Raw genomic sequence first — 22862 nt, forward strand, 5'->3', positions numbered from 1 at the left:
ATGCTAAGGAAGCTATTGCCACACTATTTAAAGTTTTGGGAATTGCTGATTTTCTTGTGGCTCTCAGTTTGGGTCTTTATCCCATATTGGTGTGACCCACTTCAGAGCCTTGGGAGGTAGAGACACATGCCCATAAAAATGGCTTTAAGGGTGAATCATCTTTCCTTATACAAAGCCAGAGTAAATGGGCTTTGCTCAGCAGTTCTCCCCAGGAATCATCCCTAGAGGATGCAATGCTGCTCCATAGCCTGTACTACAGCCCATTGGTTGCAGTAGCATTCAGGGTGGCTCAATCCTGCCTCTCCTATGCAGTGAGGAATCCGGTGGCACCTTAAAGACTAAGTGATTTATTTGGGCATAAGCTTCCGTGGGTAAAAACCCCACTTCCTCAGATGCATGGAGTGAAAATTACAGATACAGGCATAAATATACTGACACATGAAGAGAAGGGAGGTCTAGACAGTGCTAGGTTGCTGGAAAAATTCTTCCATCAACCTAGCTACCAGCTCTCAGGGAGATGGATATATTACAGCAACAGGAGAACTCCTCTTTTCAGTGCCGTTAGTGTCTACACTCAAGCACTGCAGTAACTGCCAGACTGGATCAGACCCAGAGTCCAGCTAGTCCAGTATTCCCTGTCTCCAACAGTGGCTAGTCGAAGACGCTTTAGAGGAAGGGGCAAGATCCCTGCGTAAGCATATGTGGGGTAATCCACCCCCCTTACTAGGTCTTATCCTCAGGGGTGGCTCTAGGTATTTTGCCACCCCAAGCATGGCAGGCAGGCTGCCCTTGGCGGCTTGCCTGCGGGAGGTCCCTGGTCCCACGGATTCGGTGGCACGGCTTCGGCGGACCTCCCGCAGGCACGGGACCAGCAGACCCTCCCCAGGCATGCCGCCGAAGGAAACCTGCCTGCTGCCCTCGCGGCGACCGGCAGAGCGCCCCCCGCGGCTTGCCGCCCTAGGCACGTGCTTGGCATGCTGGTGCCTGGAGCCGCCCCTGCTTATCTTGATCTCTAATAGTCAGTGTTCAGCTTAAGCTCTGAAGCATGATATTTACTATCCCTGTAAAGTGGGGTTTTTTTTGCTAAATTGTTTTCACAAAATTTTAAGGGCAGCAACCAGTCAAATGAAATTTACAGGATATTTATCAACAGATTTTTCAACTGTTTAAACCAGCCCTAATTTTAACAGTTTTATTAATTCTGTGCCAAGATCCGTACTATATAGCATATTAAATTAAAAAGAACTAATATTTAGATTAATTTGACTCATGTGAAACCATATACCCACATCCCTACAACAGTACAGAAACTGTATGTGTTTCCTCAGCTCTCGAGTCATAATTGTCATAGTCTAAATGAAAGGAACTTGATTCCAGATTAGCGAACGCACCAATCGGATACATTCCGGAAGTAACCGCTAACAGGGCAGAGTTTAAAGAGCTAATGGATGAAATGTGAGCTGTGTAGCATTCGGTTCAGTTTGTACCGAGCAGCTTGCTTACCAGTTTGCCCATGCAACGCTGTTGTCCAATATTGTCTGTGCACCTGTGGTGGATGCTCATCTTACAAGCCTTACAGCGCAGTCCGTGTTTAGCATTTGTCCCTGTCAAATGAACAGAGATAATTTAGTTAAACAAAATCAATACTTTCCACGCATTTAACAAGTGACCTAAATGCATCACAGAGAAGGTCAGTTACCGTTTTGTAGGTATTGGTAATGGCCTTTTTCCCATTCTTATTTGTGTACAAACTCCCTTTGGCTTTTCTGGGTTTCTCCTGTTTAGGATAGTCTCTCTCAGGCTTCTCCGTTTTCCAGGATAATACTGACCTTGGTTATAAATTGGATTATTCTTTGGTCTACCATGATTCCTTTCCGTGCCCTCATAACCCCATAAATGCTATCACACTGGCCAAATCCAGGAACCTAGTGCCCAGACCAGTGAGGGACTCCAAGCCCCAGGCTATGGGAGCCGCTCCACAGAGACTGCTTTAGTCTAGTGGCTGAAGTTAGGCTTTGTGTCCCAAATGTGCCTCCAAAGAAGTGATGGGTGGTTGTTTGAGTATCCATAAAAAGATGGATCCTATGGCCTGTCCTGGTCAGATACCAGGGCACTCAACAGGCCCCCACCTGCCTCAGCACGCGGAAGCAAGAAGCTACCTCCCCGTGTCTTTGTGCAGTTGCTGGGTAAATTTGTTGTCACTAGTCTCCTGATGCATGCAGAGATTTTTCTCACCATCTTGATGTTATAGACCAAATTCTTCCCTGGATCACATACTGTATCTCCACTGGAGTTGAACAAGGCTGAAGTGAACAGGACTGCACAGGGCATGGTTCAGGATAGAATTAGGTCCAATGTAATGTCTGACAGGGAGGGCATTTTCTGGTATTTGGAGGCTGACTAGAGAAGCCGAGGGCTGCAGTTAATCCAGGTGGTTATAAACTGCTAGGTAATGCTCAATCCTGAGATAGTTATTTTTATTAAAATCATATAGGAAAAAATTCTTTTTCCGGTCTATAGTTTTTTGAGTACTGTTTGTGTGACTATGGATTTTTTTTAAATTTACACATTGAGCCAATTTCAATCACACATGTACAAACCAATTTTGACTTCCAGCTTGTTTTACTGAGAACAGAATGTTGACTCACTTTTTCTAGAAGTGAACGACTGGCGTAATCAATACAAAACCAGGACTTTGTCCTCACTATTCTATTAGATTTATTGGGTGGAATAAAAGTTTCAAAATGACAAGCTATTGCACTTACAAGGAATAACTACCATGCATATTTGATAGTGTCTTAACAGGGTCTGATTTTCCTTTCACTTACATTGATATAAAACCAGAATATCTTTACTTGTGCCTGATTTTCACCAACGTGACATAAGAATCAGCCCCCTTGTCTTTATTTTTCATTTGCTTTGATAGTCCCGTCATTTTAATATTAATGTTTATTTGAATGTTGGTATTTTAAATGTTTTTCTGATGATAAAAGCCTCGTAATAAAATATGTGATCTTAGACATCTGTTGCTCTTATATATAATTATACACCTAAAAGATGTGCTAAATACATGCACTGTATCTACATACACTCTTTTCAAAACCAGAAGCATTTTCTCTTCTGGAATACACATTTGTGAGCATTGCCTGCAATCAATTCAATAGAACAAATTATAGAAGGACAAGCACTTTATATTTTTATTAGTGAGTGTCATTTGTCACTGATAGATATGTAGGTAACAGCTTGAAAGAGAGAAAAGTTATTTCAGGTGCAGATTGGCATATAAAGAGAATCTGTAAATTAAAATGGAATTTCCTTTAGCCACCCAAAACTTAAATTTCTATTTTGCTGTATTTTCTAACTGTACAATTTATTGTGTGAATTAAGCAACCTGGGAACAATTTTGCATGTGTCTATCAGGCTTTCTTTGTGCAATAGCTGATGGATTTAGGAAAGAAGAGTTTACTTTGTGTCTAATTGACATTTCATTGTGTGACAAAGCTTTGTCCTTGTCTCAGTGGGTCCCATGCTTCCTGGCGGATTTCGCTAGCCTCAGAGGCTCACTGTGACCCTCCACGTAGCCCTTCTCTCTCTAGAGACGAGGATCACAGCCTACTGAGCCATTTTCATCATAAGCCAGCAAGGGAGGTGAGGAGAAGCAACCCTCCCTTGCACAGTCTCTGTTGTCTCTCAATCTCAGTAATTAATCGGGGAGGGGAGGGGGGAGCCCGGGCCCACCCTCTACTCCGGGCTCCAGCCCAGGGACCCTAATAATAGCAGCTACGGTAGCTGACTTTTTGGAAATAGGACGTGTACAATTCCCTGGGCGACTTCCCCACAGCAGCCCCCACTCAATATTTCCTTCACCGTTACCTCACGGCCTCCTTCCTTGCACCTGATATGGATTTGTACTGCTTAGTTCCTCCAACAGCGTGGCTCCCTCCTACAGCTCTTGACATGTACACCTCACTGACTAAGGGTACGACTACTGATCTATCAGGGATCGATTTATCACATCTAGTGTAGACGCGATAAATCGATCCCCTGATTGCTCTGCCGTCAACTCCTGAACTCCACCTCAGCGAGAGGCGGAAGCGGAGTCGATGGGGGAGCGGCGGTAAGGTAAGTCGAGGTAAATGGACCTAAGGTACGTTGACTTCAGCTACACTATTTTCGTAGCTGAAGTTGCATATCTTAGGTCGATCTCCCGCCCCCCCCAGTGTAGACCAGGCCTAACTGGGAGGCTTTTAACTAATTCCAGCCAGCCCTTGATTGGCTTCAGGTGTCCCAATCAACCTAGCTATCTCCATTGCTTTCTAGAAGGATCTTAATTGGCCCCAGGTGTCTTGATTAACCTGGAGCAACTGCCATTTAGTTGCCATGGTACCAGGGATTTGTTTAGCCTGGGGCTAGCATACCTGTTCCTCACTACTTTACTGTAGACATCTGGCCTTGCCCCATCACAATTGCCATAGCTCAGTCTTTGAAAATGGAAGTGCTGTATCATACATTTGACCCAGAATAAAGCCTTCTACTCTGATTTCTCATTGGTCATGTTCCAAATCCATGTTCCAAATCTCATTGGTCTTGAAACCCTGGCCAAAACGGTCACAATTGTGTCTCCAAAATTAAGTCCATATTTAGACTCAAATAAGTAGTCATTTGAAAGCACTGAACAATGAGTTTCCAATTAGCTCAACAAAATCACATTACATTTTATACAGGTGTAAATGAGAGCAGACTTTGGCTCTTTCTGTCAAATTTTACTCTTATGCTTGTGCAATCCCATTGACTTCGGTGTTACAAGAGCGTAAGTGGCAGGGCAGATTTTGGAACACTGTTTGGTAGACTGCAATGTAAAAGAAAAAGGGCTATGGACCAAATTTTGATGTCAGCTACACTACATAAATTTGGAGTTATTCTATTCTCTTCAGTGGAGTTACTCTGAATTTACACCTGTGTACCCACATTATGTCTAAAGAAATGTCATTGGGTATAAATGGTGTGTTTCAATGTTAATTACAGCTAATAGGATCTGCCTATCTAAATCCCCCAGACATCAAGAGGGGACTATGGATCTATCTCAGCAGAAACCTCTTTCTAAAAGGCAGCTAATGACAGAATGACTGGAAAACAGTTTACGAGAAAGTGTTTGTACATTTGAAGCAGTCTCTGCACTGAGGATGGTGCTTTGTATAACTCTGCTGAGCCAGTGGAAAGATGATGATGATGTAGAACCAACTCTTAAGGAAAGATAAAGGATGCATACACCAGTTTCCTTTGGAGGTTTTCCTAAAATCTTCTGGGAGGCTGCAGTAAACAAATTACTAATGACAACCTGTTTGGTTCCTGGAGATGATTTTTCCTTGCAATGACGTGCGTCTCTTGGCAAGGCTCCTGTGTTTGACGAGAGAAGAATCAGGCTCAATGTGGGCAGGCTCTGGGCAAGCATTTCCATATGGCTGTGTCATTGTGCACCTCACACCTGAACACCAATATCTGTGTGAATTCAGTTTTAGGTCCTTCCAGAATATCGACTGCTAATGGTATCTGACAATACCAGATTCCGATGTACTTTTATGATGTGGCCTAGCTCACACTCAGTTACGGTATGACCTAAGTCAGATGTTGTACGCAGATTTTCTGATGTGAGAGGCTCGTGTGCAACCTTTTGACCACACCACCTTTTTTTTTTCTCTTTAGAACTCTTTTGAAGCATAATTTTCTTTTTATCCTGACACGATTATATTTTGCAGATTTCCTGGGCACAATTTGCACCAGCGAAACTGGCATGCACATTTTCATATTGCAGTTCAATTGCAGATGCAAATCAGCCAAGTAGAGGGGCAAGTGCTCTTATTTGTGAATCAATTGGCAGGTTGAAAACTGCAAGTGCAAATTTGGTGGGCATAATTCACACACACAGAAAGGGAGAGACTGCATCTCATCCTTTTAAACAAAATTACCTCCGGTGATGCTTTCTTGGGGTGCCCAAAACATTAAGTCACTGTGTAGCCCCCTTGCCTCAGTGAGTGAGAGATTTGCTGGTGCTAAACTGAGTGACGGGGAGCTGTCACCCCTCTGGTAGATATCCCAGACAAACTTCTCTGGATTCTGACAGCCCTTAGTTTGCCTTGCAGGTAGCACTTGGTTCTCCTCAGTTCCTGAGCCTGCTAGAAGTGTGTTTCTCCGGAGTTTCTAGCCACTGTCGCTGGACACTCACAGAAATTGCCAAGTGTAGTATCTCCAAAGAGAAAGTGTAGACACCAACTTGTTTGATTCAGCTAAGAATTCACACTTTGTTTAATATTACAGCACTGAGATCTACTTATGATAAAACAAAGAGAAGTGTATTAACAAAGAGAAAATCAAGTGACAAGGAGTAAGGACATGGGAAACAGAATTGGTTACAAATAAAACAAAAGTATGACATGTGTCTAACAGATGAAACATAAAACTTTAGCAACCTACAATTGTTTGGCTAAAGCAGTTCTCTTACCCTTAAAGTTACTCTGTAGAGTTTACTGATTTTCAGTCAAATTAGGATCCAGGTTTTCATGATTCCCCCATGCCCTGCTAGGGGTCTCCTCAGCAAGTGGATAACAAGATGTCTTTTCGTTTTACCTTATATTTCCACAAAACTCATTGTTTTGATCCCAGAGACAAGACAACCCCTGCGGCATTTGTTCTCCTATGCTGATTTCAACCTGTTTTCCTGTTGACTTAATATGCAATTAGAGCGTCTTTTATGTTGGCTTATTGGCTTACTTTACACCAGAGATTTAGGAAGATAGCTAGATCAACATTCCTGTGTCTGGGAAAAAGTTGTTGATCAATGCTGCCTGGTTACATGATTTAAACATATTTTTAGTGCAAACTTGCAACTTCTTGCATGATACCCCTACATACATCTCACAATGCTTATGATGACCCGTGTGATATAAGCTTGTGTTTGATACCTTATATCATAGTCTTTATAGATGAGATCACTGGTTCTTCTAGTTCAGTGTCCTGCCTCCTGCAGTGCCTAACCTGGTGCTTCAAAGAAAGATAAATTGCATTCCCACCCCATGATGTTCCTGTCCAATTGTACAATGCTGTATGTGGAGGAGAGCAGTTCTCCTTATCCCCCAGGCAGGTCATTTTATGTCCTGCATTCATTCTGTATACACCCTTAGAATCATTCTCATGGCTCGGTGTCTTAGTGCATATGGCTCATGTGTCAAAAACGACTCAGGTTCATGATTCCATCCCTTGAAGAATGAGCAAGGTTCCTCTAGTCCCTCAGCCCTGGCTAAGCTTAAGCGCACATACACACATAACTCACAGAGCTTTAGTCAGCTGATTAGTTCACAGCGAGAGTGATTGCGAGAAATGCTTAGCGTGCCAATTTCTGCCTTTAGCTACTTCCCTGCAGCTTCAGTGAAATCACTGGCGTCCAGTGTATAGTTAAACTCTTCCCACAACTTCCTGTTCTGCATAAACAGCCCACAGGCTCTAGCAGCTGACTAAAACATTACTTAGGGTCAGGTTCTCTCTTACTCTTGTGCAGGAGCACAGGGTCTCCTCTCTCTCCATGCACCTCCAGGCACTCAACTCACCCCAAAGAGGGTGCAAACTAGATGGGGCCATGGTGCCTCTCTACCAAGCTGGCTCAGCTTGCCAGGGGAAATCAGATTGTGCCTGAAGGGATTGTCCCCTGAATGGCACAATTTGACCCCACAATAGGTACACAGGTTAAAGGAATTGCAATCAAATCTGGGTTTATCTCTTCCTTACTCTGTGGACTAACTGAAGGTTAGAGGGACATTTTCACCTGTCTCCCACTGCTCATGTGGATGTGTTTGGAGCACCTGTTTGAAATGAAGACTTCACCTCTGTGCTTGTTCCCATTAGAATGAACTTGCTGAACAGCAAGGGAAGAGGTGAATATTATCCTTCTACATTCATATCTGAAATGGCCACCTCATGGCCTGGAAGATGCTGCTCCCAACAGAAGTGGAAAAGGCCTACATGTGAGCCTGGCCATTTCTCTGTTGACTTCCTTCTGTCCCTGCCCTCTAAATAGCTGACAGTCTGATTGCAGCCTACAATTCATCCCCATCAACAGACGTTCCACTAAACCAGACTCAAAGCACAGCTGGAAGTAATCACAGTAAAGTGCTAAATAAAATGTTCTTGCCAGTCAGGATCGTGACAGTAACATCCATTTAGGAATGATCAGCAATGTAGTAACTACTGCCCTTGCAATTAGATGTCAAATACTTCAGGCGACTTCAGATACAGACATATTGATCTGGGTTTCTAGAGACAGCAATAGTACAATTAACCATCTTGTTGGCCTATTTACTATTACATTATAAAAGCTTCATTAAAAGAATGTTATCAAGGTTGCAAAGTCAAGCACGTGAAAGTTAGGAAATGCATTTTTAAGGTTGGCTGTGTAGCCTCCTATTACATAAGCATTATGATAGTCTTTAATTAAATGATCACATATTACTTTTTCCACATTAAGTATGTAGGATGGACAGTGCTTACTGAATAGATAGCTCTTTAATATTTCTTTTCATCGTCATCACTCAATAGGTGGTCCCACACATTATTTATTGCACATTATCCAAAACTTACTCTTCAGATAGAATTATTAATTTCTTCCTGGGCTTTCCTGTGGTGCACTCATCATGTTATTTTAGTGCTTTACAAACATTAGTAAATTTCACAACACTCCTGTGAAGTAAAGTGGTATTATCCTTATGTCACACATGGAGAACTGAGGCAGATTACAGCCAATATGTCAGAAAAGTCAACTAATTTCAGGAGCCTAAATGAGAATAGTAGGGCCTGATTTTTCAGAGGGGGCCAACCAACAAGTCTCCGTGCATTACAAAACCTGGATTCATTCCCAGAGCACCGCTCCATAGCACTTGCTCTCCTCAGCTCCTAGCCGCCCCTCTCCCTCCCACCCATTCTTGTTCCTATCTCCCCATCTTCTGCCCCCTTTGCTCCTACCCAGTCCCCGCTGCAAGCATTTGCTCCTAACTCCCCTTCCCCACTCCCCTCCTTGAGTTCCTACCCCATCCTCCATCCTGCATCTCTTTCCCCGGTTCCTGATCCCTCTGCATTCTAGTCAGGTGGATTCCTCCTCCTTGCTGTCTGGGTGTCAGCAGGGAGATCACAAGAGAGAGAGAGAGTCTCCTTGCACTCAGTTCCTGTGCCAGGCACCACAGAGGCTGGGAGCAGAAGCTAGAGAGAAAGTCCTTCTCTCAGCTCCAGCTTCTCTGGGATGGAGCATGCTCAGTGCAAATGGAATCTTCAGAGAATTTAGCTGCTAGATTCCAACAAGTCTTGAACTAAGCATGTGTAAACTGAGATTTTTTTCAGAGGCTTTTAACTTGGCCAGATTTGGGTGCATTTTCATGTAGATGGAAAAAAGCACATCCCTGACACCAGGCTGATCCCTATGCCACATTTCAAGCTCTAAAGTATGAGGTATTAGATCTTGGTGAAATGGTTGTAATTTTTTTAACATGGGCAAAACTACATGCTTTCCCCTTAATGCCATTCTTTGAAACAGCAGAACCCTTTTAGCTGAAACTTCCCCAAAACACTCAGCCTGAGGCAGACACTTGGCATGGGAAATGTGAGCCATTTAAGTTTGGAAAAATTTTAAGCAACTGGAAACAGGGTCTTGTAATAGAAAGTGTTAGGCAGCCTTCACTACCTGTAACATATCTGTCAGTTCAGAAAGTGGTTGAAAAGATACCTGGTTTTAATGTCCCTTAATTATGATAACACAGACACATAGACATGCATATATTATCTCTCTCTCTCTCTTGCACACACATCCTGAGGGAGAATGGTCATTTCACATCTATTAACAGGAAGGCCATGTTGTCTCCAGTGCATGAAATACTACACCCTTGCAATGTCATTTTGCTGAGGGGAATGAAAGAAACAATCATAGACCATTATATTCCATGTGACTGTTCTGATGAAAACAACACATGGAATTCCATGTCAAAGTTCCGAGTAGCTTTTAATAAATTATTTAAAAATGAGACAGAAGGTTTCCTGTCCTTCAGTCACTTTCCTCAAGCTCCAGCAACTGCATCTACAAGCTTGGGGCTGGAAGGATGTAGTTTTTTAAGAAGCAGGTAAAGTTTACAATGCCTTGGTAGAAGTACTCCAGAGCTGGAATTTTAGCACCCGTGACAGAAGACAGAAATGAATTGAAAAGAACACAGGTCCTGTTTAAACACTCGAGTAGATGGCCAGATCTTCACAAGAGCTCAGCAGATTGGGTGCTGAGACCAGATCCTCAGATGTATTTAGGTGCTTAACTCCCATTGATTCTATGAGAGTTAGAAGCCTAAAGATCTTTAAGGGCCTGGGCTTGCGCCATTTTGAAAATCTGGCCATAGGTGTTACAACTGGAGGTGCTGCAGCATTTATTTTAACCCTTATTTAGAAGACTAGATGGGAACAGAACATCTAACCTTAGCTGCGTAACAAGTTTGGGAGAAGAGGCGATATTTGATTAATCCTAGATCTCTGGCTCTGGCCTCTCTCTCAGTCTCTCCTATATGTAACATACGGATAAACACTGTGCTGCAGTGAAATAATCTGCACCCCAGAGGATGAAAATACATGTCATCAAACAACCCCATCCCGCCATTGTTTGCTCAATCAGTAAACCCATGAACAGAGCTATCCATGACAGGGTAGCTTGGATTTTTGTAGCTGTTGTTTTAAGACTTATCAGCTTGGGAGCCACTGAGAAAGAGCAAGAGTTTTCCAACCTGAAGAACAAACAAATCAGAGGAGAAACGGAGAAAGATCTATTGTTGGGGATCCTTAAAACACGTGATAAATGGTGGCCTGAAGAAATAAGCAGTTGCCGTCCAAGTATAAGAGACTATTGGAATGGCAGACATGAACTTACTGTGAAAGATGGGTGATTTTCAAGTGCAGGAAGGTTGTAATTCCAATGAGTCTCCCCCCCAAAAAATACTACAGAAGATCCACGAGAAGTGCAAACAAAGAGCATGAGACGATCAATCACGACATCACTAATGTGGTAAGAGACTGCTTTTTATGCTTCAAATACAAGCCATGTCACTGGGCTTGTCTACACGGCAATTTACAACGCTGCAATTTTCTTGATCAGGGGTGTGAAAAAACACGCCCCCCCCACCCAAGCGCAGCAAGTTTCAGTGCTGTAAACCTAGACCTTCCCCACTGCAATTTGAGACCATTGCTCCTGGTTCTGTCATCTGCCACCACTGAGAACAGCAGAGCTCCATCCTCTTTGGAACCCCCACTTCAGGTAGCTGAAGGCTGCTATCAAATCTCACTTCACTCTTCTCTTCTGCAGACTAAATAAGCCCAGTTCCCTCAGCCTCTCCTCATAAGTCATGTGCCCCAGCCACCTAATAATTTTTGTTGCTCTCCGCTGGACTCTCTCCAATTTGCCCACATCCTTTCTGTAGTGAGGGCCCCAAAACTGGACGCAATACTCCGAATGTGGCCTCACCAGTGGCGAATAGAGGGGAATAATCACTTCCCTCGATCTGCTGGCAATGCTCCTACTAATGCAGCCCAAAATGCTGTTAGCCTTCTTGGCAACAAGGCCACACTGTTGACTCATATTCAGCTTCTTGTCCACTGTAATCCCCAGGTCTTTTTCTGCAGAACTGCCGCTTAGCCAGTCGGTCTCCAGCTTGTAGCAGTGAATGGGATTCTTCCATCTTAAGTGCAGGACTCTGCACTTGTCCTTGTTGAACCTCATCAGATTTCTTTTGGTCCAATCCTCCAATTTGTCTAGGTCACTCTGGACCCCATCCCTACTCTCCAGCATATTTACCTCTCCCCCCAGTTTAGTCTCATCTGTGAACTTGCTGAGGGTGCAATTCATCCCATCATCCAGACCATTAATGAAGATGTTGAATTAAACTAGCCCCAGGACTAACCCATGGGGCACTCCGCTTGATACCAGCTGCCAACTAGACATCCAGCCATTGATCACTACCTGTTGATCCTGAACATCTAGCCAGCTTTCTATCCATATAGTCCATTCATCCAATCCATACTTTTTTAACTTGCTGGGAAAAATACTGTGGGAGACCATATCAAAAGCTTTGCTAAAAATCAAGATATCAGTTTCTCCTTTGTCTGGTGATGATGGTGTTGGTTAATTTCCTTGCTGTTGTCTCTGGGGAGCTAATATCTGGCTGAATCCCCAATTTACAGTATGTTTTAGTGACAACCATACAACATAATTCTCATAACTTCATCTGTATTAATGATATACATATATGGATAGAGAAATGACTTTCAGCAGATCATAACCTTTCCCCTGATATCTTACAAGGCATGCTTTATATGCAAGATCACAATCATATATAAATGAGGAAAATGGGGGTTACAGGGTTCTTCCCCAAGGTACAGAATGTCACACCTCCCTCCTTAGTTTACTGAAAGAGGGTTAGTCACTGACTAACTCAAAGGCAGTTTGTGTTATAGTTCTTTTGGCATTCAGCCATCAAGGCCATGAGGAGGGGTGCCTCAGTTTCCCCATTCATACACAGAAAACCAGGTTTGTTTTGATTTCTCTGCTGTGATAAGCTTTAAATCTGTTTACATGTATTAACTGAGAACTAGTGTTTCCATAAGTTTTAATATTAATACCAATTTTTTTTATCACAGATGGGCATTTACAAGTATCTTTAGGATACCACACTCTCTGTTCAGATAGTCTCGTTTGAGGTTGATTTGTTCATTACCTGTGGTGTTATTTGACTCCTTCCCATGTAATCAGTCACTGGCTTTTCTTTCCTTCCAGTTTTCCCCTCTGCCTGGGTTCTTATTTTAAGCATGTTTCGGGGATTTTGGTACCTGAAGATCTGGTAAGATAGGGATCTAGGGGGATTCTGCATATTGGCTGGCCCTTTGGGGAGATATCTCCCAACCCCAGGACTGTATATATATATATATATTATATATATATATATATAAATCTAGCTCCCTTTTTGAGGTTACCCCGGTGTTTCCCCCTCCCCACACTGAATCCTTCCCTGTCCCATAGAGGGCTGTGAGCTGTTCTCTCTGGGCTAGGTGTGTCTACCCTTTGATCAGATACACCTTTTCCCAGCCGCTTTTCCATAACTTCTCTCTGTGGGTATGTCTACACTACTCGCTGGATCGGCGGGTAGTGATTGATCTATCAGGGATCGATTTATTGCGTCTAGTGTAGACATGATAAAATTGATCCCCGATCGCTCTGCCATTGACTCCGGAACTCCACCACGGCGAGAGGCGGAAGCAGAGTTGACGGGGGAGCAGCAGCGGTCGACTCGCTGCCATCCTCATGGCCAGGTAAATCGACCTAAGATACGCTGACTTCAGCTACACTATTCGCATAGCTGAAATTACGTATCTTAGGTCGACCCCTCCCACCCCCCCTCAGTGTAGACCTAGCCTAAGTCTCACTGTAGTGAGGCGGCCCGGCTCCCGACGGCCCCAGAGAGAGAGGAACCGGAACAGCCACCTCAGTAGGCGGAGCCACCACCACCTGTTCCCGCCCCCCGGAAGTCAAGGGGCGGGACAGGAAGTATAAAAGCCCGGCCTCAGCGCTCAGTTGGAGCCCAGCGGCCGGAGAGGACAGACGCTCCTGATCGGGCTCCTGCTGGACCGAGCCCGGTACCCTGACGTGGACGGACCGAGCCTCCCTCGAGCCAGGTATCCTGATGTGGACCGACCGAGCCTCCCTCGAACCTGGTACCCCGAGGTGGACTGGCCGAGCCTGCCCCGAGCCCGGTACCCTGAGGAGTGGCCCGAGCGTACCCCTGACCCGAGTCCGGAGGAGCAGCTCGACCTAGACCGCCTTCAGCACGCCGAGGAGCCCATGGTGTGGGACCCCGCTGCCGAGCCCAGCGATGAGCAGGTACCCGAAGAGGGGGAGATGGAGTGTAGCCCGGGGGTAGCCGACCTCTGTCCGGCTGAGGGTACCGACGTGCCCATGTCAGTGTGTTGCGGCCAGGATCCCCACTGACTGCAGCGGATCCACGCCGCTGCTAGGGCCCCGGGTTGGGACACAGTGGAGTGGGGGGGCCTGTGTCCCCCCTGCCACCCCACTCACAGGTGGCAGACTCCCCCTCCTACCAGCGTTCAGGCAGAGACGCCTGCACTTACCTGGGCTTCCTGAACTATTGCTGTAGCTCAGCTCCCGCTACAAGGACCTGAGCCTTGAACTATTGTTTATTGCCCCGCCCTGATTAAGGGCCTGGGCTTCCTGAACTATTGCTGTAGCTCAGCTCCTGCTACAAGGACCTGAGCCTTGAACTATTGTTTATTGCCCCGCCCTGATTAAGGGCCGGGGCTTCCTGAACTATTGCTGTAGCTCAGCTCCTGAGGTAAGGATCTGAGCCCTGAGACTATTATTACTGCTCAGCTCCTGAGGTAAGGACCTGAGCCCTGAGACTATTATTACTGCTCAGCTCCTGAGGCAAGGACCTGAGCCCTAAACCTAGCACTAAGTGTTTGGTGCCCCGCTCTGACTGCGGGCCTGGGCTTGCTAGTGCCCCTGTGTGTTCAGCTCCTGCTGAGAGGATCTGAGCTCAGAACGGCTGTGTTACTGCCCGCCCTGATTGAGGGCCTGGGCTTAGCTTATTGACTTTATTGGCGCTTAGCCTGCAGGAAGGACCTGAGCCTAGAACTAGCGTTTGCTGCCCCGCCCTGATGGAGGGCTGGGGCCCATTGCAGTGACCGTGTGCCTTCTGTTCCGCCCCTGCCTGAGGGGCAGAACCCCGAGACCTTCAGAACACGAGGACTGATTTGGGCCGTGTAGTGAGGCGGCCTGGTCCCGACGGCCCCTGAGAGGGCACGGCCCCAACACCGGACTATTACACGTGGTGCCTTCTCTGAGGACCTTTTTGCCCAGAATGTGGGTACGAACTCTAGACACCGGTGAAAAGGGGGCGATGGGAGAGAGACCTCCTGCCAGAGAGGTGGACCTATCCCAGCTCCTGACCCTCATGACCGAGAGTCAGGAGCGACAGCAGGCGGCCCAGGCGCGATACCAACAGGAGCACCAGGCCGCCCACCAGCTACAGCAGCAGCAGCTCGTAGAGCAGCTGGGGGTCCAACAACGGCAGCTGATCGCGGACCTGGTTACCCAACACCAGGACTTTCAGCAGAAATGTGTCCAGCAGCTTGCAGCGGCCCTAGCCCGACCGGGGGAACCCCTACCCGGGGGTGCTGCCGGGGCCCCGCGACCCAGCCCCCCAATTCGGTTGACGAAGATGGGACCCGAGGATGATCCCGAGGCTTTTCTCGTCACCTTTGAGAGGGTGGCTGTCGTCGCAGGCTGGGCCCCGGACCAGTGGGCCACCATACTAGCCCCATACTTGACGGGGACTGCCCAGACGATTTACCGAGGCCTGTCGGTGGAAGTGGCCCAGGATTACAACCTAGTGAAGGCCGCTATTCTGGACGCACTGGACGTGAGTCCAGAGACCTACCGACAACGGTTCAGGAGCCTGGCCTATCCCCCAGGGGCCCAGCCGCGGATGGTGGCTCAGGAACTGCAGGAGACCTGCAAGAAGTGGCTACAACCCGAACGCCGGACATCAGAAGAGCTGATGGAACAGGTTGTATTGGAACAATTTGCCCATGTACTTCCGCCGAGAGGAAGATCCTGGGTCCTCCGCCACAGGCCAACGACGGTGTCCGCGGCCGTCACATTAATGGAGGACTTCCTCGCGGCTGAGGCCCCGTCGGGGTCAGCGGGCCGGGCGGTCCCGGTCCGGATGGAGCGCCCCAACCCAGAAAAGAGGGGGCCACCCCCCCGGCAGCCGTAAGTGTTCCCTCCCGCAGCGTAGAGGGTCGGGCCTGGATGGCCGCGCCCTCCAGGAGACCCCCACGGACAACGGTGCCCACGGCCAGAGGATATAGCCGGAACCCCCCCGGGGGTGACCCCGGGGCCCGGTCGCGGACGGAGCGAGCCACCCTGGGGCCCTGTTTCTCCTGCGGAAAGTATGGCCATTTGCAGCGGGACTGCCCTGAACTGGAGTGTGCATTTGGCCAAGTCTACTCAGGGGAAGGCCGTGCCCGATGCCCGCAAGTGGCCAAGATTACCGTTCCCGTGGTCATTGAGGGACGCCAGGCGGTGGCCCTCCTCGACTCCGGCTGTGGCCAAACGCTGGTTTGCCAGGCCTTAGGCCCGCCGGCGGACGGCCACCTGGAAAAGATTCCACTGCAGTGTATCCACGGGGATATACGACCCTACCCCAGCGCCCAGACCCAACTGACTATTGATGGGGTCACCTGACGGATGACGGTGGGGCTTGCACCCCGGCTGGCCTACCCGGTGATCCTGGGGCGGGATTGGCCCGATTTCACCACCGTCTTACGCCGCCACCTCGAGGGTAGCCCGCAAGCCACGCCGGCATGGGGAGGTGAGGCACCAGAGACCGGGGAGGACGAGAGGGAAACCCCCGTCCCTACCAGTCCCACGAGAGAACGGGAAGACCCTCCCCGAGAGGGACGAGAGGATCCCTCGGCACCCACAGAGTTTTGCCGGGACCAACGGGCTGATCCCACCCTCGCGCGGACTTATGAGCAGCTGGCCTCGGTGGATGGGACTATTCTCGACCCCCAGCGAGCGGCTCAGTGGCCACACTTTGAGCTGCGGCAAGAGCGCCTTTATCGCGTGGAGAAGGACCCCTGCACCGGGGACATCCGGACACAGTGTCACCGCCGGGTGGTCATGAAACTGGCCCACGACGTCCCAGCGGCTGGGCACCTCGGGCACGACAAGACGCTGGCCCGGATCCTGGGGCGCTTCTTCTGGCCCGGGGTGTACCAAGAAGTAAAGGACTATTGCAATTCGTGTCCGGGGTGCCAGTTGCCCGCCCCCGCCCGGACCCCTAAGGCACCATTGGTGCCGATGCCTCTAATGGAACCCCCCTTTGAACGCGTGGCTGTGGACCTGGTGGGGCCCCTCCCGAAGAGCAGCGCGGGGTTCCAATATATTTTAGTTATGATGGACTATGCGACCAGGTTCCCCGAAGCCATTCCTCTTCGGAACATCTCAGCCTGCACCATTGCCATGGAACTGGTGAAGGTCTTCGCCCGCGTCGGCCTACCCCGGGAGCTCCTCACGGATCAAGGGACCAATTTCACATCACGGCTGCTCAAGCAAGTTTGCGAAATCCTGGGGGTCAAGCAACTCCGCACCTCTGTCTATCACCCCCAGACCGATGGATTAGTGGAGAGATTCAACCGGACACTGAAAGGGATGTTGCGTCGGTTTCCCCAGGAGGACCTTTGCCGGTGGGACCAGCTCCTTCCGCCCCTGCTCCTAGCAATATGAGAAGTTCCCCAGTCATCGACTAAGTTCTCCCCCTTCGAATTATTGTATGGGCGGCGACCCCGGGGCCTGTTGGATCTCATGAGGGAAACCTGGGAACAGGCTCCCTCCCCGGCCCAGGGTCTCTTACAGTATGTGCTTCAACTTCAGGAGCGCCTTAAGCAGGCGGGGGATCTGGCATGGGAAAACTTGAAAGCCGCCCAGGACACGCAAGCCCAGACGTATAACCGAGGCGCACAGACTCGGGACTTCCAACCCGGGGACTGGGTATTACTCCTCCTCCCATCCAGTGAATCGAAGATCCTGGCCCGGTGGCAAGGGCCCTATGAGGTGGTCAGGAAGGTGGGCCCAGTCACGTATGAAATCAATCAGCCGGACCAGAAGAAGAAGACCCAGCGCTATCATGTCAACCTCCTTAAACCCTGGAGGGAGCGAGAAGGGCTTTTGATTAACCCCTACCCACCAGAACCGGAACTGGGGCCCCAGGTTCCCCATACCGGAGACACCGAGGAACCCCAGCTCGGGGAGACTTTAACCGAGGAACAGCTCCGACAGACTCGGTGCCTCCTCCAAGCTTTTTCCCACACTTTTACGGACCAACCGGGGCACACCTCCCTGGTATACCATCAGATCCAGACAGAGCCTGGGGTGGTGATCCGGGGGACGACCCGGCCCCTGCCCTATCATAGGAGGCAGGTCGTTGAGAAGGAGGTACGGGCGATGTTGGATTTGGGGGTGGTGGAGCCATCACAGAGTGAGTGGCGCAGCCCGGTAGTGCTGGTGCCCAAACCCGACGGTTCACAGCGATTCTGTATTGACATCCGACGCGTTAACGCCATCTCCAAATTCGATGCCTATCCCATGCCCCAGATAGATGAGCTGTTGGCCCGCCTGGGGGAGGCCCACTATATCACCACCCTAGACCTAAGTAAGGGGTACTGGCAGATCCCCCTGGAACCCGCCTCCCGTGAGAAAACCGCCTTTGCCACCCCCACAGGTCTCTACCAATTCACCAGGATGCCCTTCGGCCTCCACGGGGCCCCGGCCACCTTTCAGCGCCTAATGGACCGCCTCCTCCAGCCCCATCAGGACTATGCGGCCGCCTATCTAGACGATGTTGTTATCTATAGTCCGCAGTGGGGGAACCACCTGGAGAGAGTCGCAGCCGTCCTGAGGTCCCTGAGGGAGGCCGGATTAACAGCCAACCCAAAAAAATGTCGCATCGGCTGGCAAGAGACTAAGTACCTGGGGTATGCTATCGGGCATGGGCAGGTAAAAACCCCTGATCGGAAAGGTCCAGGCCATCGCAAACTGCCCCCCGCCGACCACAAAGCGCCAGGTGCGGCAGTTCCTAGGCTTGGCAGGATATTATAGGTGGTTCATCCCCCAATTCGCGGCCATTACAGGCCCCTTAACGGGGCTCCTAACAAAAGACAGCCCACGGCAGGTGAAATGGACTAATGAGTGCGACAGGGCCTTCCGGACTCTTAAGACGTGCCTCTGCAGCGAGCCGGTCTTGTATAGCCCCGATTTTAACCAACCATTTGTCTTACAGACCGACGCATCAGAAGTGGGACTCGGGGCTGTCTTGTCCCAAGACGTAGGGGGTGAGGAGCATCCGGTTCTTTACATTAGCCGGAAACTGTTCCCTCGCGAAAAGAACTATGCGGTGGTCGAGAAGGAAGCCCTAGCCGTGAAGTGGGCTTGTGAAGCTCTCCGGTACTACATCCTGGGAGTCCCCTTCACCTTGGTCACCGACCATTCCGCCCTTCAGTGGTTGGCCCGCATGAAGGACCACAATATGCGGGTGCAACGATGGTACCTGGCCCTCCAGCCGTTTGCCTTCACGGTCCGCCATAGAGCCGGTAAGGACCATGCGAACGCGGACTTTCTCTCTCGGCTGGGGGGTGTGGAGTGGGCTGACCCCGCTGCGCGGGAACCAGCCTTGAGGGGGGGTGGGCGTGTAGTGAGGCAGCCTGGCTCCCGACGGCCCCAGAGAGAGAGGAACCGGAACAGCCACCTCAGTAGGCGGAGCCACCGCCACCTGTTCCCGCCCCCCAGAAGTCAAGCGGCGGGACAGGAAGTATAAAAGCCCGGCCTCAGCGCTCAGTTGGAGCCCAGCGGCTGGAGAGGACAGACGCTCCTGATCGGGCTCCTGCTGGACCAAGCCTGCCCCGAGCCCGGTACCCTGACGTGGACGGACCGAGCCTCCCTCGAGCCAGGTATCCTGACGTGGACCGACCGAGCCTCCCTCGAGCCCGGTACCCCGAGGTGGACTGGCCGAGCCTGCCCCGAGCCCGGTACCCCAAGGAGCAGCCCGAGCGTACCCCTGACCTGAGTCCGGAGGAGCAGCTCGACCTAGACCGCCTTCAGCACGCCGAGGAGCCCATGGTGTGGGACCCCGCTGCCGAGCCCAGCGATGAGCAGGTACCCGAGGAGGGGGAGATGGAGTGTAGCCCGGGGGTAGCCGACCCCTGTCCGGCTGAGGGCACCGACGTGCCCATGTCAGTGTGTTGCGGCCAGGATCCCCACTGACTGCAGCGGATCCACGCCGCTGCTAGGGCCCCGGGCTGGGACACAGTGGAGTGGGGGGGCCTGTGTCCCCCCTGCCACCCCACTCACGGGTGGCAGACTCCCCCTCCTACCAGCGTTCAGGCAGAGACGCCTGCACTTACCTGGGCTTCCTGAACTATTGCTGTAGCTCAGCACCTGCTACAAGGACCTGAGCCTAGAACTAGCGTTTGCTGCCCTGCCCTGACGGAGGGCTGGGGCCCATTGCAGTGACCGTGTGCCTTCTGTTCCGCCCCTGCCTGAGGGGCAGAACCCCGAGACCTTCAGAACCCCGAGACCTTCAGAACACGAGGACTGATTTGGGCCGTGTAGTGAGGCGGCCTGGTCCCGACGGCCCCTGAGAGGGCACGGCCCCAACACCGGACTATTACACTCACCAGCCTGGGGGAAGACACACCCTTCTCTGTCAGTTGGGTCATTCGCACTCTCACAAACTACAGTGTTCTGATCTCAACTCCTCTACTATCACAGGCATTGGAGCTGCATCTTGATTTAAAGAGCCACAGTTACTTTCCAAAAACTTATCAGAAATAGCATCCTGAAAAACTGGGACCTGTGTCAGAGTACCCTCCACCACCCCTTTCTCTGTCCCTGAGAAGTCAGCTGTGTGACTGCTCCCCTCCAGAAGGTTAGTTACACCGTTCCTTCTCAAAACCTGTGTCACAGGCTGATTGCCTGGGTACACGGATTCTGACATAGCCATTTGTTCCTGGGCATCCTCTCCCAAGTGACTAGTCAGAAGACATTCTTGTAACCCCACTATTCCTTCCCTAGTTTCCACCTCTGGGCCCTCTGCTACGACACATTTCTCTGTTCTCCCTAGGATGGGGTCTGCCCCGGTTCAGCTGCAAAACTCTGCCAGCGAACAACTGGGACAATTTCCTTGGTCACTGACGACACCTCTCCTGCCCTTGATCCTCAGGGCATGTTGTCTTCTGCTGGAAAGAAGCTAGTCTCAGCCCCTCCCATACTTGGAAGCACCCTGCTTCCCTGTGTGACAGAGTCACAGGAATCCTCACCCACCTCAGTGGTTTCTGAGATTCCCTCCCCCTTCTCTGGGCTTCCCTCTGGGACACATTTCCCTATGCTTCCTAGAGCTGGGGTTGTCTGGTTCATCTGCAACTTGCTGGCAGCAAACAACCTCCACAATTCTCTCCCTGGCAGGCATTACACCCCTGTCACTTGCTGAGGTTGTGTTGCCTTCAGATGCAGTGCAGGAGTTGGTTTCAACCACTCTCCCACCTGGAAGCATTTGGCTTCCTCCTGCTGCAGAAGAATCAAGGAGACTCTCTCCCATTCTCTCAGCAGTTCCTGAGACCTTACCGTTTCCCTTGGGGGCCCCAACATGAAACTCCTCCCTGTGCAGCAAATACTTTAACTCTAACCTGAGCTACACGGAAAAAATCATTACAAAGAAGCAGGTCAACTAGGAGGTGTTCCATTATCCCCACAGTCAAAACACTTTCCAAACCTTCCCACACCACTTGGATTTTAGCTAGTGGTACGAGGAATCTGCTTTCATGCACCCCTACAATCTCTGCCCTTTGCCCAGGTAATATGCTGGCCTTTGGGACCACACTCTGCTTAACCAGAGAGATCTGGGCTGCTGTATCCCTCTGCCCCAAGCATTTCCTGCCATTAATTTGGACAACCTTAACATGCTCCATATCTGGTTCTGCAGAGGTTAATCTCACAAAACCAATATGACAGGTTTCGATTGCCTGGGGGTGGGGGGGTGTCTGTGTTGAGGACAGCAGAACTAACATGAGCTATTGGTTGCCTGCTTCCTCCTACCACAGGGCATTTATTCCTCAGATGATCAGTGGAATTGCACCTATAACACCTTTTAGGCGCTTCTGTTTTTACAGGAGGTTTGGGATGAGGGTTAGAGGAATGGTTTTGGGGAGGTGAGTGCCCAGCCTCCCAGCCACCCTCCTTCGTGCTAGGGATAAAATGGGATCCTCCCTTCCTACCAGCTTTAAACCTTGGTTTTGGCAGTTTGCTTTCAATAGATCCTTCGGTCTGTTGAAAAGCTTCAGCCAGAGATGCCATCTCATCCACAGACTTTACATCTTTGTCCCATGGGGCTGGTCTACACTGCGGGGGGGCGGGGGGAGAGATCGATCTAAGATACGCAACTTCAGCTACGAGAATAGCGTAGCTGAAGTCGAAGTATCTTAGATCGATTTACCTCTCGTCCTTATGGCGCGGGATTGACGTCCACGGCTCCCCCTGTTGACTCCGCTACCGCCGTTCACGGTGGTGGAGTTCCGGAATCGACGGGAGTGCGATCGGGGATCGATATATTGCGTCTAGATGAGATGTGATATATCGATCCCCGAGCAATCGATCGCTACCCGCCAATACGGCGGGTAGTCTAGACATACCCATAGAGACTGCTTTACATCAGCCTTGCATATGCCTAGGAAATGCTCTTGAACAATAAGATCAAACATTCCCTCAAAGCTTGCAACACCTTTGCCCCTCACCCTCTTTTCCATCAAATCTTTCATTTTGTTCACATATTCCCCATTATTCATACCAATATCCCTCTTAAGAGTCCTAAATTTAACTCTGTATGTTTCAGGGGTAATCAGAAACCTTTGTAAAACAGTGTTTTTAAATTTACATTTTGCAATTTAAATTTTAAATAGTCTAAAGCATCCTCAATGGGCATTTTATTGAGTACACTTAGAGCTTTACCAGTTAATTTTGCAATCAGGGTAGGAACTCTCTTGGCATCAGGGATTACATGCACTGCACACAGCCTTTCAAAGGTAGTCAGATATTCAGCAATATTGTCTGCTTCATTGTATGGAGGATATAAATGGTCCCAATTATGGATTTTTGGCGTGATGGGAATCGCTGGGGTTGGTGGGTTCTGGTTCTGCTTCTCTAGCAGGTCCAGTTGGTATTTCACTCT

At 49.6% G+C, this 22862-nt stretch overlaps 1 protein-coding gene across 2 annotated transcripts in view; it reads right to left on the reverse strand.

Moving 5' to 3' along the window:
- The window catches only part of STAC (SH3 and cysteine rich domain), a 114210-nt gene that overhangs the window by 39889 nt on the left and 51459 nt on the right, over positions 1-22862 (reverse strand). For both annotated transcript variants that reach the window (XM_045003179.1, XM_045003178.1), the window contains one exon: positions 1504-1604. In XM_045003179.1, the coding sequence (XP_044859114.1) occupies positions 1504-1604 (101 nt within the window). The remainder of the gene's footprint in view (positions 1-1503; positions 1605-22862) is intronic.

This window comes from Mauremys mutica, chromosome 2 (genome assembly GCF_020497125.1).
Source record: "Mauremys mutica isolate MM-2020 ecotype Southern chromosome 2, ASM2049712v1, whole genome shotgun sequence".
Taxonomy (NCBI): Eukaryota; Metazoa; Chordata; order Testudines; family Geoemydidae; genus Mauremys; species Mauremys mutica.